General features: G+C 40.9%; 1 protein-coding gene across 1 annotated transcript in view; it reads left to right on the forward strand.

The window, feature by feature from the left end:
- The window catches only part of LOC139387140 (thymocyte selection-associated high mobility group box protein TOX-like), a 57,493-nt gene that overhangs the window by 29,941 nt on the left and 10,769 nt on the right, over positions 1 to 16,783 (forward strand). The window contains exons 4-6 of the mRNA XM_071133164.1: positions 8,820 to 9,065; positions 14,688 to 14,939; positions 16,043 to 16,267. Coding sequence (XP_070989265.1) covers positions 8,820 to 9,065; positions 14,688 to 14,939; positions 16,043 to 16,267 — 723 coding nt within the window. The remainder of the gene's footprint in view (positions 1 to 8,819; positions 9,066 to 14,687; positions 14,940 to 16,042; positions 16,268 to 16,783) is intronic.

Raw genomic sequence — 16,783 nt, forward strand, 5'->3', positions numbered from 1 at the left:
ACACTTTCACCCAGTTGTCCTCTGAATCATTCAGATGTTCATTGGCAAACTTCAGACGGGCATGTATATGTGTTTTCTTGAGCAGGGGGACCTTGCGGGCGCTGCAGGATTTCAGTCCTTCACAGCGTAGTGTGACCAATTGTTTTCTTGGTGACTATGGTCCCAGCTGCCTTGACATCATTGACAAGATCCTCCCGTGTAGTTCTGGGCTGATTCCTCACCGTTCTCATGATCATTGCAACTCCACGAGGTGAGATCTTGCATGGAGCCCCAGGCCGAGGGAGATTGACAGTTCTTTTGTGTTTCTTCCATTTGCGAATAATCACACCAACTGTTGTCACCTTCTCACCAAGCTGCTTGGCGATGGTCTTGTAGCCCATTCCAGCCTTGTGTAGGTCTACAATCTTGTCCCTGACAAATACTTTTTCCCCTCACTGTATAGAACAACTTAATGTGTTGTCACTGTGCTATATCTAATAGTACAACCAAATGACCTGGATTGCAACTGAGATTATTAAAGTACATGGTGCCAGTGATCAATGCCGTTCGAGATTCTGCGCAGATTATTAGAGCAATTGTGGAGATCTCCACAGACCTGTGACCTTTCCGTGTTACCTGCGTGTTACCTGCGTGTTACCTGCGTGTTACCTCCGTGTTACCTTGAACATGCACGCTTTCTATGATTACCTTAAAATACATGTATTGTTACAGTAACCTCAAAATGTGGATATTTTACTCATTTTATAGTTGAATAAATACTGTCCCAAGTTTGAAAGATATTCTTAACTTTAGCCTATGTGCTGTATTACAAAAGTCATATTAAATTGTGTTTGGTTGACAACACAACCAAATATCAACATTTTAAAGGAGATGTATCTACTGCTTGGATAGTTCCATCTGAGCCACTGGCTTAATCTTCTTCTTTAACTTTCATTTTTGGTTCAAATGGAGACATGAATCCAGCATGTCATTTGTTAACTTGTCGACAAGTTAATAGGCTATTTACTGTATTGCAAAAGCGATATTGAATTGTGTTTCTTTGTCGGCGCAACCAAATATCAATATTTAAAGGAGATGTATCTCCTGCTTGGATAGTTCCATCTGTGCCACTGAGTCTGGCTTTAATTCCAGTTTGTCTACAAATTAATCATTTATATGGATTCACTTCTCCATTTCAACCAAATATCTAAGTTAAAGAATAGGACTAAATCAAATAAAACTTTAAATGCACTTTAAATACAGTTTGATTTGATGTAGTCATATTCTTTAACTTAGATTTTTGGTTTAGATGGAGACGAGAATCCCCAATTTGTTTTTATTAACTTGTAGATTCCATTTGAAATCAACTAAAGCTTGAAACCCTAAGCCTATGTTTTGTTGTCTATGTTGTCTATGTTTTGTTGAATCCTGGGTTGAATTTAAAAAAATTGAAACAATTTCAATTTAATTTAAACAATTCTCTCCAAAGTGCGTTATGACAATGTTTCGAACCAAAGGTCACCATTATACTATGAGTCAAAAAGCCCTCATTACTTTGGCATATTGAGGATGAAGAATGATTCATTATGAAAGATGACTCCCACACACACATTTTGTTTCTCTATCCCCTCACTCTCTTTCTCCCTCCATACTCCCCCTTGTCCCAGTCTGTCCATTCATATGTCTGTCTGCTTTTCCCTTCCCTCCTCATCCCTCTTTCATTTACACCCAGACACACATCACACACATACAGTACTGTATATACAGCCCAGGATCGAACCAGGGTCAGTTGTGATGCCTCTAGCACTGAGATGCAGTGCCTTAGACTGCTGTGCCACTCGGGAGCTAAATGCTTAGTTTGTAAATTATGTCTGAGTGTTGGAGTGTTCCCCTGGCTATCCTGAATAAAAAACAAGAAAATTGTGTGTTCTAGTTTGCTTAATATAGGAACTTACTTTTAATACTTAAGTACATTTTAGCAATTACATTTACTTTTGATACTTAAGTATATTTAATACCAAATACTTTTAGACTTTTACTTAAGTAGTATTTTACTGGGTGACTTTCACTTTTACTTGAGTCATTTTCTATTAAGGTATCTTTACTTTTACTCAAGTATGACAATTTAGTACTTTTTCCACCACTGATCTTCTGTGTACCACCCCTACCTTGTCACAACACAACTGACTGGCTCAAACACATTAAGAAGGAAAGAAATTCCACAAATTAACTTTTAACAAGGCACACCTGTTAACTGAAATGCATTCCAGGTGACTACCTCATGAAACTGGTTGTGAGAATGCCAAGAGTGTGAGAAGTTGTCATCAAGGCAAAGGATGAATCTCAAATATAAAATATAAAATGTATTTTGATTTGTTTAGCACTTTTTTGGTTACTACATTATTCTATATGTGTTATTTCATACTTTTGATGTCTTCCCTATTATTCTACAATGTAGAAAATAGTTAAAATTAAGAAAAACCTTTGAATGAATAGGTGTGTCCAAACTTTTGACTGGTACTGTATTGTATATATACACACACATGTTTGTTTTACTATCCTTGTGGGGACAAAACAATTGATTCCCATTCAAAATCAAACCCTAACCCTAACCCTAATTCTAATCTTAATTGTAACCCTAAACCTAACCCTAACTCCTAAACCTCTAATCCTAATTCTAATCTTAATGGTAACCCTAAACCTAACCCTAACTCCTAAACCTCTAATTCTAATTCTAATCTTAATTGTAACCCTAAACCTAACCCTAACTCCTAAACCTCTAATCCTAATTCTAATCTTAATGGTAACCCTAAACCTAACCCTAACTCCTAAACCTCTAATCCTAATTATAATCTTAATTGTAACCCTAAACCTAACCCTAACTCCTAAACCTCTAACCCTAATTCTAATCTTAATTGTAACCCTAAACCTAACTCCTAAACCTCTAACCCTTTCTAATCTTAATTGTAACCCTAAACCTAACTCCTAAACCTCTAACCCTAATTCTAATCTTAATTGTAACCCTAAATCCTAAACCTCTAACCCTAATTCTAATCTTAATTGTAACCCTAAACCTAAATCCTAAACCTCTAAACCTAATTCTAATCTTAATTGTAACCCTAAACCTAACTCCTAAACCTCTAACCCTAATTCTAATCTTAATTGTAACCCTAAATCCTAAACCTCTAATCCTAATTCTAATCTTAATTGTAACCCTAAACCTAACTCCTAAACCTCTAAGCCTAATTCTAATCTTAATTGTAACCCTAAACCTAACCCCTAAGTCTAAAATTGCCTTTTTTTTCTATGTGGGGACCAGCGAAATGTCCAATTATTCCTTGTTTTACTATCCTTGTGAGGACTTCTGGTCCCCACAAGGACAGTAAAACCAAAAACACAAGCACACCCCACCTGCTCCGTTTCCTTTGGGATCAGGACATTTGTTTTATTGGCAGCAACAGTTCTGTTCACCTTGAACCTAAGCTCTCAGCAGCAGACAGGGTTGAGCAACATCACAGCAGTGCATTGCTCTCAAACAAGCCAGGCAGAAAACACACCACAGAATAGAATTACGAACCCCTAAAACCGATCAGAGTCTGAGATCAAAGCTGTCACAGAGTTATGAGTCAAAAACGTTTGAATTTAGAATCCAAAATGTTTGAATAACTATCCCAGAACAAAATATGTTTGATTCTTCATGTTCCCTCTTGGTTCAGTAGGCGATTGAAGATAAATGTCGGGTAAATGAGGTTTGGGCTGTCCTTAGGTTGATTTCTTCTTATATTGTGGAACCTGAACTAGTCTCACATCTTTTAGATTTGTGCTCGGTTGTATGTGTTGAGAGAAATATACAGTGCATTCGGGTAAGTATTCAGACTCCTTGACTTTTTCAATAACAAAAAATACATTACAGCCTTATTCTAAAATGGATTAAATCTTTTTTTTTTTTCATGTATCAGACTACACCCCATGATGACAGAGCAAAAACAGGTTTTCAGACATTTTTTTAAACATTTATTAAAAATAAAAAAACAGAAATATAACATTTACATAAGGATTCAGAGCCTTCACTCAGTACTTTGTTGAAGCACCTTTGTCACCGATTACAGCTTCATACCCAAGAGTCAAGAGAGTTCAAAGAGACCAAAGACTTCACCTTTAGGTGCTTTTTGGCAAACTCCAAGTAGGCTGTCATGTATCTTTTACTGAGGAGTAGCTTCCGTCTGGCCACTCTACCATAAAGGCCTGATTGGTGGAGTGCTGCAGAAATGGTTGTCCTTCTGGAAGGTTCTCCCATCTCCACAGAGAACCCATCGGTCACATCCCTGACCAAGGCCCTTCTCCCCCGATGGCTCAGTTTGGTAGGGCAGCCAGCTCTAGCAATAGTCTTGGTGGTTCCAAACTTCTTCTATTTAAGAATGATGGAGGCCACTGTGTTCTTGGGGACATTCAATGCTGCAGAAATGTTTTGGTGCCCTTCCCCAGATCTGTGCCACGACACAATCCTGTCTTGCAGCTCTACGGACAATTGCTCCAACCTCATGGCTTGGTTTTTGCTCTGACATGCACTGTCAACTGTGGGGAAAAAACAATTTAATCCATTTTAGAATAAGGCTGGACTGTAGATGGAAAAAGAGAGAGGCAGAAAGAAGTTGTTTCATTATTAATTGCATTGCCAACATTGCAGCTCGCAGATTCTTGTGCCAATAAATCATATTTGAATGTGAATTGAAGGGGAGGGGAGGGGGGGCTTTTCAAATGATAGCTTTATATGCCGTTGAGGCAAAATGATCTCGTTTTGTTGCGACACACAAGACATATAGAGGCTCTATTTCTTTTTTTGCTTTTTAATCCACATCAATTATTTTACTCAGGCTTATCTTGGGCAAATCTAAAATAGCTATTGTGTTTGTCTTAACTTTTATATCAAACTAATAAACAGTTGATCACTGATTTTTTTTAAACGAATAAGAAAGTGACTTGCCAGATTAGCCAAAGGGTTTATGGGTAGGTTAAGTGCTGAGTGGAATTTTTTTGGGCAAAATAAAACAATAATTATTCATCATAAAAACTGTGTGTAGGCGGTATGGGGCCTTAAATTGGTTGGAGGGAATTCCCCATCTCCCACCCTTCTACCACATACTTAATCTTACAGCATTATTTATGGCATGTTGACTTGAAATAAGTGAATTGAAATGAGAGAAATATCTCGATATGATCAAATTCAGCAGTGGCCTTTTGAAGATTGCTGGTCTGCACTACACTCATCAGTTGTCACTCATCTTCAAACAGAAATACCATTTTGTGATTTGATGTTGGTTGACGTTGACTTATAAGTCATAGGTCTGTTTTATTTTTTTAACTAAGGTTGAAGACTGATAGTCTGCAACTGTTGCTAATCGTAGTCATTCTAGAGGCTAAACAAAAAACAAAAATTGTCCTGCCGTGTCTTGCAATGTACTAAATATCCTTCTCGTGTTAGGATTTTTTATTTTTCATTTTAAAGGGGCATTTGTAATATGAATACAATATATTTGGATGGATTTAATCAAAATAGGCCCACCAGCAGGCATTTGCATCGTCCTGAGCAGAATGGGACTCAAATGCGATCAATGGAATGCAGACCGCGGGGGAAAGTGGATATTCGTCTAATCCATTATGATTTGTGTGTTCTAACAGACCCACAAGGTGGTTTACTAAAAAAGGATTTGGAAATATTTGGCTGTTTTTGCTGCATAATATTTAGAAATGGTCCTTTTCGGGGTTCGAAAAAATGCTAACTCCCTTTCGTGTAAGCTGGTAGCATATAGTGGCCACATAGAAAGCGGTGGTGGTACTTGAAGATGTAATGCAGTTGATTGGTGTTGATGACACAAGCATGTATTGGGTTTGACCTCTATATATTGGGTTTGACCTCTTATACTCGATTTTTACCCGAAAATAATGTGAAATACAATCCACACATACACAATAGCCAAACAATAGGCAAAATTGTATAGGGGGAAATTAGGAGATTCTGAATCTTTCCCCTACGGGGGTAGGTGGGTGGGTGGGGGGGGGGGCACGTGAGTGGCGTTGCCATGGTATTTCCATTGTTTTGCTCGAGTTTGATTGATCTCTTTACCGCATCTATTGTTCTCGACTGAAAAGGGACAATGGGCGATTGAAGAGAATGACACACACACACATATATTTATATATATATATATATATTCAGGACAAGGCTTGATATTAGAAAAGGTGCTTACACGGGGCAATATGAAGGTTTTGGTTTTGACAAATGAATGGCAGCATGCAAGACCTTTCAGATAAAGAACAACTACTTGGTAATACGGCCTTCCGATACTGTCCATGTTAGTTTGGATTTTTTTCTTTCTTTAGGGTGCTAATTAGCACAAGGCTACAGCTGTGTGGGCGTACTGTATCTGTACTGGGGGTACAATATGTTACCTATCTTTCTATTTTTATTCACTACAGATGGTGTCGGTGTGTTAGAATGGGAGGACAACATGAAACAACACGTCGTGTTTGTCTTCATCATATTATCCGAGACCAAATAGACTGAACAGTAACAAATATCACTGTATTGACCTCTGATACCATGACCTGGACATCCAATTCCTCACCTTTAGAACAAATTATGATAACGTCAGTAATAGACAGGATGATCTCTCTCTCTGTCTCTCTCTCTCTATCTCTCTCTCTCTCTCTCTCTCTCTCTCTCTCTCTCTCTCTCTCTCTCTCTGCCTTTCTCTCTCTCCGCTTCTCTCTCTGCCTCTCTCTCTGCTTCTCTCTCTCTTTCTGCCTCTCTCTCTCTCTGCCTTTCTCTCTCTGTCTGCCTCTCTGCTTCTCTCTCTCTCTTTCTGCCGCTCTCTCTCTCTCTCTCTCTGCCTCTCTCTCTCTCAATTGGAGATTTGTCTCTCTTCTCTCGTGTTGATCACGTGGTATGTAGCAGCACACCATCACTCTCAAGTTAGACATAATGTTGCTGTGTGTCTGGCTTCTGAGCAAACAACCCAAGTTCTCCCAAGACTCTTCAGTGTGAGTTATCAGAAAACCAGAGTAAAGATGGGTGTGTTTTTCTAGGAGGGCCGCAGAATGTAATAACAACGACTACACCAGAACTCTGCACAGGAAGTGACAGTTATATAACTGTCATGTTTGTTGTTGTTATGTAATTATCAATGTTTTATGCCCATACTTTAAAACGTCTTTGACACAACATTGACTTGGCCTTTTCCGTTCCTATATAAGGTATTTCTGTAGGCCTATGTATCGTGAAAATGAAATAATTTGTCAAATTTGAAGTATCAATATCAAGGTAACCATAGACAACAACACTTGTGGCATCTGTTGTTGTTATTGAAAACCTTACTGTATGAATTATGCCAACGTATTTCACACCAACCAACCAAAGTTGACATCTGTGAGAGGAAACACAATCAAATATGCAAATGTGTGCGAAACGTTGGCTTTCGGCAGGGAAGGAAAGAGAAGTCGAAGGAAGCTCATTAAAACCATTATTGCCATCTTTTGGAAGAACAGTTGGGCTGCTATTTATTTCAGTAGTGATAGGTTTCTGAACTGATTCTCTGCCTAATTGCCTGGAGTTGGCTTTCTGTCAGCTCCATTTTGTTTTCAGCAAAATAAAAGCTGTAAATTAGCCGTAATGAAAATCTTGGAGGGAATCAACAAGGAGTTAGTAGAGGCAGAACGTAACTCCTGAGCCCGCCGATGATGCTGGGAAAAAAAGTCGCTTCTGGGGGAGAGAGAAAAAGAAAACATTTCAAGTTGTATCAGAAGGTTGACTTGTTTTGCTGTCTTCTTTTGGAAAGCTTCACCGAGTTAACTGAAACCTTCCGAGTCGTACTGATCAAGAGCAATTGAACGTGTTAAATAGTTCTCTCCCTTGATGGAAATAATTCCTCTTCCAGAGCTGTATAGATGTAGATCATACCTCATATTTCCCGTTGATTCAAAGTGATTGCATTTTGTTGCAGTGTTTACCAAATAATTCATGTATTTGCCGCCTTTCATCTGTCTTGGCTGTTTTACATTTTTCCCCGGCGAGCTATAAAGGGGTCGAAAGAGATTGGGAGGGAGGGAAGGACATAGGGCTTTTAAAAGACATAGAATACAGCACAGCCAAGTGGAACTGACTGTCAAGACGCATAAAAGAAGCCTTTCGTTTGAAGTTAATGAGGGAACATTTACATACATTTATCTACGCTCAAACCCCCTTTTATTTAGCCTGAATCGTTGAAAAACATGCCCAAATACATTCACACACATTTGTTGACATGCAAAATGAGATTATATGTATCCTATGTGTAGTTGATCATTAATGCATGAATTAATTCAAGTAATCATGATTGCATCAACGATGATGATTAATCCTCATTGTTGGTATCGTTGATCATAAAAAAAAATAGTTTGAGGCTGTGTACATCATTAGTCCTAATTGCCTACTAATAATAGCATCAATTCACAAGGTATTTACAGACGTCCCATTGCACAGTCTTAATAAAGACTCATGGAACCATAGTAGTCTATTAATGAGGACTAGAATGATCTGATGTAATCTGCATGTTCTGTATTGCGGTGCTGTAGCTGAGCGTTAGTGTTATAATACTGTAATAATAATGAATTCGATTTATTTTCCAGTCACTCAAAGAGCTTTACATTGTCCACTACTACCAAAGTGTAGCATCCACCTCTATTATGTTCCTAGGCCTAATGTGTTTGACTGCCCAGTTTGGGTGGACTTGCATATCCACTTAAAAACATTTTCTAAATGATCATTTTGTCATATTATTTCTTCTTCTCCTCTTCTTTTGCAGTCCTACCCAGTGCCCAGTTTGGGGGATGAAGACTTCAACATTCCCCCCATCACGCCTCCCACCATCCCAGAACACATGCTGCACCCCCACCTACCAGAGTCGGAGTCTGGCTCCTACCACCCGCTGGCACCCTCTCACTCCCAGAGTGGCCTGCACCCCTTCCACTTGCAGGGAATGGACATGATGGGTCAGGATGGAGGGCTGTTGAGCCAAAACGGCGGCCTAATGTCCAGCACCCTGTCTGTGGTGAGTCTAGCCTGATGCCACTAGCAAGCAGTGTGCAGAGATCACTGTAAATACGTAAGTGGGTTTTTCTGTTCTGGATGGCAGCTGTGGGTGCAGGCACGTGTTCCATCCCAGCAACAACACACCTCATCCAACGAATCAAGGTCTTGACGATTAGCCGGTTAGTTCAGTCATATGTGTTAGCACTGGGAAAGAACAAAAGCCTGGATAACACAGTGGGTCTCCGGGACCAGGATCGAGGAACGGTATTCTTTTGGATGACCCATGAGTTGTCAGTTGGTTGATTAAGATTTTCCCCCTTCATTTCATTCGAAATCGAAAACAAACTGGTGGGGTGACATTCAGCAGAAATAGGCTCAATTCAAGTCTTGACTTTTCAAGAAGTGGAGAAATGAAACCTAAACTTTTGGATTTGTCTTTCCTTGCAGAAACCTCACGATGTGATAGGTGACATGACTAATCGTGGTTTACCACTCTGCATAGGTATTGGACCTAATCTCCCATTCGAGTCAAAGTGAAACTTCTCACGTCCCGCTCTCAGCCAGAGGTTCTTTCTGCCTTTGGCCATGTTCACCACGTTCACCGATAAACAACAATATTATGTCTCAACAGCACCTTCACCACTGAGGAACGACATGATTGCACTGTGTGCTGTCTACATGCTCTTCATGGTTTTCCCTGCTGCATATTTATTTCCATTAATCAGACCGGTGTAGCTGTGTAGCTCCACACAACCCTGTTCTTGAACCATATAACCCAATTTCGGGTTTTCAATGTGGAGCTTATAGGTCCCGCACAGTCAAATCATGTTTTTAATAAAAATGTCCTGATTTGAATGGAACCAGATCGAAGTAGGATGACCAAAGTATGAAAAATGACTGTAGTTGGTACATTGCTAGGTTTTGGTCCGCTCCCTTGTGTCAAAAATTAGAGTTCAGGAGGCGGGATTATTAAGGGCTTAGTTTGACATTTCAGTAATTTAGCTGAAGCTCTTATGCAGAGCGACTTACAGGAGCAATTAGGGTTATGTGCCTTGCTCAAGGGCACATTGGCAGATTTTTCACCTGGTCAGCTCGGGGATTTTAACCAGTGACCTTATGGTTAATGGCCCACTGCTCTTAACCGCTAGGCTATCTGCCACCCTATCACACGAAGCCCCTCATTTTAATACACCAATGGTAACATCTTATTCTCTTACCTAATTTAAATAATACCACCTTGTAACTATCATCACAGAAGGTGTGTTCGCAGAGGGCTGTGGTTTGCATAGCTAGCTCGGTAGTCTACTGGTGCCAAAATTTTACTTGTGTCAGCAAAGATACTTAAAGGATTCCCTTTCATCTGTGTCTGCTGTTAGCTGGTTAGTGGCATACATAGGAGGCTGATGGGAGGAGATATAGGAGGATAGGCTCATTGTAATGGAATGGAATGAATGGAATTAAGCCTCACTGAATTTACTCAAATTCTGAAAAAAAAATTCATCCCCCAAAAATATTATTGGTGATGTTTTGGTCACTTAAAAGGCTATTTTACATTTGAATCAGAATGACTGTGCGGGACCTTTAATGATTTCCAAGTTTGGCCATCACAGCCTATTTTCCACTTTAAGCCAAGCATTTTAGCTACCACTATATTATGTTTCACATTCACTCGGTAGCTAAAACACTTCGAAACATGAGTGTTTTCTATTGCTCAGCATTCGTCAACTACTTTTACTAAAAGGAAATAGGAGCTCGGATAGGATGACGTGCCGGCTGAAAGATTCCCCAGATTGACAAAGGGCATTTTGTTCCCGTTCACCTTAATGTTCTCACAGAACATCCATTTAGAGTGGCTATGAATTATGGTTGCCAGGCAACGGGGCCGAGAGCTTGTTGCCACGGCGAGGAATGAAAGAGGCTGGTCGATTCTATTGGTCTGGGGCATTAGCCTCATGTCTTTTTCTATACGTTTAGCCTTCATTCTCTCAGTCTCTGGCCATTCATTGTTATTAAGCACCGATAGTTGATTATAATGAACGCCATTTGAGTAAGTGTTAGATTAATAGGTAAATCGTCTAAGAGAAATTCACTTCTGCAGATGTGATTTTTTTCACAGAACTGGGGATAAAAGCAGTGTATCGTCTAACCTTTTAAATTGTGGAAGATATTGAGAGGAAAATGTCTGGTTCAGGGAAAACGATGTAGGCCTACAGATAAGTAGTTTCCTCTCCCCGTAGTTTTAAATGGACTAAATTACAATCTCATTTACATTTTTATATTTTTTTACCAGCATTCCACTGCCACCAATTTCCTGTTTGTAATGCACTAATTTGCCATGTTTTTCTCATAGAAATCCATCCACATGTTATTGTATCAACAATTTATCTGTAGGCCCATATCGTATTCCCAGAACCAGACATTTTTCTGAATACCATCCCAATTTACAAGGTTAAAAGACACACTGCAGAAGTGAATTTCTCTTAGACGATTTACCTATTAATATAACACTTAGTCAAATGGCGTTCATTATAATCAACCATCGGTGCTTTGATAAATGAATGGCCAGAGACTATACCACAAGATATGGATTGTTGGAGACAGACGGAGATAAAAGAATCCTTGGCATCCATTCATATTAGTGTCATAATGATGACCTGGCTTGTGACTCACCTCTCTGATAATTCTGAAAGTTCCCCCACGTCGCCATGGGGATTAGGTTGTGTTCCGCTGTTACTGGCGGTTACCAAACGGCCCGACACCAAACCCCCCCCCGTTTTAGTTACACCCACATCACTAATTTTTCCCCTTACCACATCACCCAGGCCCTATCCAACAGTCACACATCTGTATAGGGAAAGGAGGTGTTCAGTGGGTGAGCTGCTCTAAGGGGAAAGATTGGTTAGCCTGTGTACCAGTCTGATCTTGCCGCCTTGTCATGTTTGTCATGACAACAACAACACGACACTGACCTTAGATCAGTATTTTGAATTGGATTTTATTTAGGAATATAATCCTTACAAGGATCATGTTAAATATTGGACGATTGCTTCGTGTTCTGGACAGGTTCCGAAATTAAACTCAATTAATTTCTTAGCTACATTAACTCTAGAGGACAATCGATTTCCTTCACTATGGAAAAAAGCATTAACTCTATGCATTTCTTAAATGTACTTGTTACAAAGAAGGGAAGATCTCTAAGTACTACAGTTTACAGAAAACCTACAGATAAAAACACTGTTTTGACAGCTGATAGTTACCACCCTCTCCCCCTGAAAAGAGGTTTACTAGTAAGCCAACTTCATCGACTGAGTAGCATCTGTGACACAGAGGGAGAATATGATAGACAATCAAATTCTCTCCTCAAGCTTTTTTTTTCTTCGCTTGAGACGATACCCCGATACCTGGCTTGTCAAAAGCTTGAACAGAAGCTAGTTACTATCCCAACAAAACAGAAGAAACAGTTTTCTGTGAACTATATACCTACTTTCAATGACAGCTGTAATGGCATCAATAAACATTGGCAGATATTATCCTCAGACTCCTCTTTAAATTCCGCCTTCCAGAATCCACCTTCATTCACCTATAAACGATCAAGAAACCCATCAAGCAGACCTTCATAGAAGGATGCTTCCCATGTACCTCCTGTAGCACCATAAGAAACTGTTCTAACGTTGTGTGCCCTCAGACTTCTAGGACCTATCAAATAAAGCAATGTGTAACTTGCCCTACGAAAGCAGTTATGGATATATTGCAGTGTTCTTGTAATAAGATTTGTATTGAAGAAAAAAAACATCCCGCGCCTTGAAAGTACGACTTGGAGAACATAAAAGTACTGCTCGACATCAAGACATCGCCTCGCCGTTTGCGAGACACTTTATAGGGCAAAATCATTCTGTTATGAATTGCGTCGCGTCGGGATGGGAAAAAGTTCATTCAGCGCGTAGAGGGCGGGACTATTGACAACAAATGACTCCACAGAGAAGCCATGTGGACAAATAAATACAATTCTGTATCTCCACACGGTTTAAATTAATAGTTCGATTTCACCTCCTTCCTATAAGCCAAATTTAGACTGTTATCCAAGAACACTGTCCTTATCAGATCTTGCATGTCATTTACGAGTTGGCCCCACATATTTATGAACGGCTGTGCCTGAAGTCCTTTGTGGTCGGGCTATCTCATGAATTGATGTGATGTATTTAGGTGAGCGGACACCTGGGGGGCGATTGATTTGGGATTTGCCCTCCGTGCCCTCTCCCATACCCTATAATTCTGTATTTCTTTGTGACTCATTTGTAAGAAGGTAGACCAGAAAAGCCACATCTCTGATAGGCAGATGAGTGGCAACCCTGATTAGAACCACCTGCTGCCCATCTGTTGTTCTTTACAAATGCTGTTTTGAATACAAATAAAATTGTATCTATCCCTGAAAATAATTAAAAACAATGAATAATCAAGTAAGCTTTATGCAACATCTTTTTGAGTGTGAACCCATTACACCTTTTTGTTTGACTGAATTCACGGGTTTCATGCGCCAGCCAGGCTTGTGGGAGAGCGCCATGGTTCTCTTTTGTTCAGTATGTATGACCATCTCCAAGAGGTCGTGGTGACATAAGCTGTTCTACTTAGTTCATTGACTTTCATTGAACCAGAAAAAAGTCAGAAAAGGGGCCTCCCGACTGGGGTTGCGGTCTAAGGCACTGCATCACAGTGCTAGAGACGTCACTACAGATCCGGGTTCGATCCCGGGCTGTGTCACAGCCAAACGGGAGACCTATGAGGCGGCTCACAATTGGCCTAGCGATGTCCGGGTTAAGGGAGGGTTTGGGCCGACTGGGATGTCCAGGTCCCATCGCGTTCTAGCGACTCCTGTGGCAGGCTGGGCGTAATGTATGCTGACTTCAATCGCCAGCTGTACGGTGTTTCCTCTGACACATTGGTGTGGCTGGTTTCCGGTTTTAAGCGAGCAGTGCGGCTTGGCAGGGTCGTGTTTCGGAGGACGCAATGCTCTTGACCTTCGCCTCTCCTGAGTCCGTACGGGAGTTGTAGCGATGTTACAAGACTGTAACTACCAATTGGATATCACGAACACGGGGTAAAAAAGTAAGAAAAAAGCAGAAAAAAACAGCGAGGGGGTGTCTCGCATCCTCTTCCATCTCTGATATAAGGGGTTAAGGTGTTAGTTAGCTGGAGGGGATGGATGGGGTTAATTCTCTGTAGATTATACAGTTAACAGGAGTCACCTGTCCTGGTGTTGATGTAAGCCCCTCCTGTCAGGGACATTGTGTAGGACACTGTGTCAGAGACAATAGCAGGCATGAGGCGTCGCTCAGGGCACCTGTCAGTCCCTATGGTAGCAGGTGACCTGGCCACACTCAGGAAGGGAGGGGCCACACGGAGGGGGGCTATTCAATCAAACCAAATAGACCAAAATGACGTTGTTCCTGTGCTGAAGGATGCAAGTTGTATCAGTCATGGTTGAAACAATGTTCAGTGTGTGAAGGAAAATTTGTGAGTATTTGTGTGAACAAGCAGATGTTTCAAGAGCGTTTCTAAGAGTAGGTTAACCATTGTCAAGAGTAATATTATTGTATGCCATTTTTATGCCATTTAAAAACAAATCTACATTGTTTTTTTTCAGATGCAACAAATGGTCAATTCCGATTCCCGGTACAGCAGCCATCAGCCAATGGAAGCGCTCAGACCCAGGAGCCAATCAGGCATGGGACATCAGAGTCAGCTGACCACCATCAACCAATCACAACTCAATGCCCAGTTGGGACTGAGCGGGAACAACGTTACCCATAATTCCCCATCTCCCCCTGGGAGCAAGTCGGCCACACCCTCTCCTTCTAGTTCCGTACATGAGGATGACAATGAAGAATCAATAAAGGTGAGCATAGGGATGGATACATACATGCATGTGTGTGGCAGGCAGGCACACACTCACACACACACAGAGAGCACAGAGGGAGAGAGAGAACATATAAACACACACAAAACAACTAACTTCCTTATTATACAGCCCCCCCCCCCACACACACACACACACACACACACACACACACACACACACACACACACACACACACACACACACACACACACACACGCATGCACATAGACACACATACACCTATTTGTATAAGTGTGAGTCATCTGTAACCTTTGTGCCATTACATTTGTTTACCCTTTCCCTTGGAGAAGGGAGTCACAGTGGAGAGCTGCTATCTTAATGCTTATGTGATTGCTCATACAATGGTGCCATTTTCCATGCATATACAACACTATATGGAAATCAAACCAACGGGTACTTTTCCCAAACACATTTGCCATATTCCACACCCTTATTTCCACCGTATGTTTTAACTGCAAATAGCAATCTTTTGGAAAATGAAACTATTTCAATATTTTATGTGCCCCTTTGGAAAAATCCTTATGTTTAATTTAGTGGAGTATAAAATCTAATGCGGTCAACATTTCAGAAATGTGCACTGCGCTATTCAGAGTTATGGCTATTTCTGTGTTTCCTGTATAAAGCCATTTCTAAACATATTCATAAATGGATGGATAAATGAAAGTCTTGCATAGTTGTAACTACCGGTACTAACATCGGTCAAGGTCTTTTTATACAGAAATGATTTCTATCTGTTTGCAAACTCTCACATTCATGGTCATGTTCATTATCTCACATAGAAAACGAATTGTTTTAAACGGTACATTCCTACTGGACAAGATCAGGTAAATAAACCAAAATATTGATGAATGTTCTGGAAAATGTTAGGAAGGATATACAGTCAACATTTTAAATAGTGCCCTGAGTTTTTCCTGATCATGGTAAGGAAAAACTGTGTGTCCTACAGTATACTGTACATAGCGTATCTACTATTAAAGTCCATTCTGATCTATTTAAACAATCAACACTCACTCTTCACACACTTTGCTCACTCCAGAAGCACATATAGTCTGACCATTCCTTCCTCCTTTCTTCATCAGGCAGAGAAGCGACCGGCAGCGGTCGAGACTCCCAAAAAGCCCAAGACCCCCAAGAAGAAGAAGAAGAAGGACCCCAACGAACCCTCGAAGCCAGTTTCTGCCTACGCCCTGTTCTTCAGAGACACCCAGGCAGCCATCAAGGGCTCCAACCCCAATGCTACCTTTGGAGAGGTGTCCAAGATAGTGGCCTCCATGTGGGACGGCCTCGGAGAGGAACAGAAACAGGTACGGCCCCGATAGTACAATGCATCCTCCTACCTCCTCAGACCTCTTCACATACACTTCCTTCTTGGACTTCATTAGACAGGATCCGCCCCACTCTGACGCTATAGAATAGATGATAATATACACAGAGTACACCAAGCTTTCGGAACACCTTCCTAATATGGAGTTACACACCGTTTTACCCTCAGAACAGCCTCTATTCGTCGGGGCGGGGACTCTACAAGGTGTTCAAAAGCGTTCCACAGGGATGCTGGCCCATGTCGACTCCGATGCTTCCCACAGTTGTGTCAAGTTGGCTGGATGTCCTTTTGGTGGTGGACCATTCTTGATACACACTGGAAACTGTTGAGCGTGAAAACCCCAGCAGCGTTGCAGTTCTTGACACAAAGTGGTGCGCCTGGCACCTACTACCATACCCCGTTCAAGGGCACTTCAATCTTTTCTCTTGCCCAGTCACCCTCTGAATGGCACACAGACACAATCCATGTCTCAATGGTCTCAAGGCTTCACATGTTT

This window comes from Oncorhynchus clarkii, chromosome 28 (genome assembly GCF_045791955.1).
Source record: "Oncorhynchus clarkii lewisi isolate Uvic-CL-2024 chromosome 28, UVic_Ocla_1.0, whole genome shotgun sequence".
Classification (NCBI taxonomy): domain Eukaryota; kingdom Metazoa; phylum Chordata; class Actinopteri; order Salmoniformes; family Salmonidae; genus Oncorhynchus; species Oncorhynchus clarkii.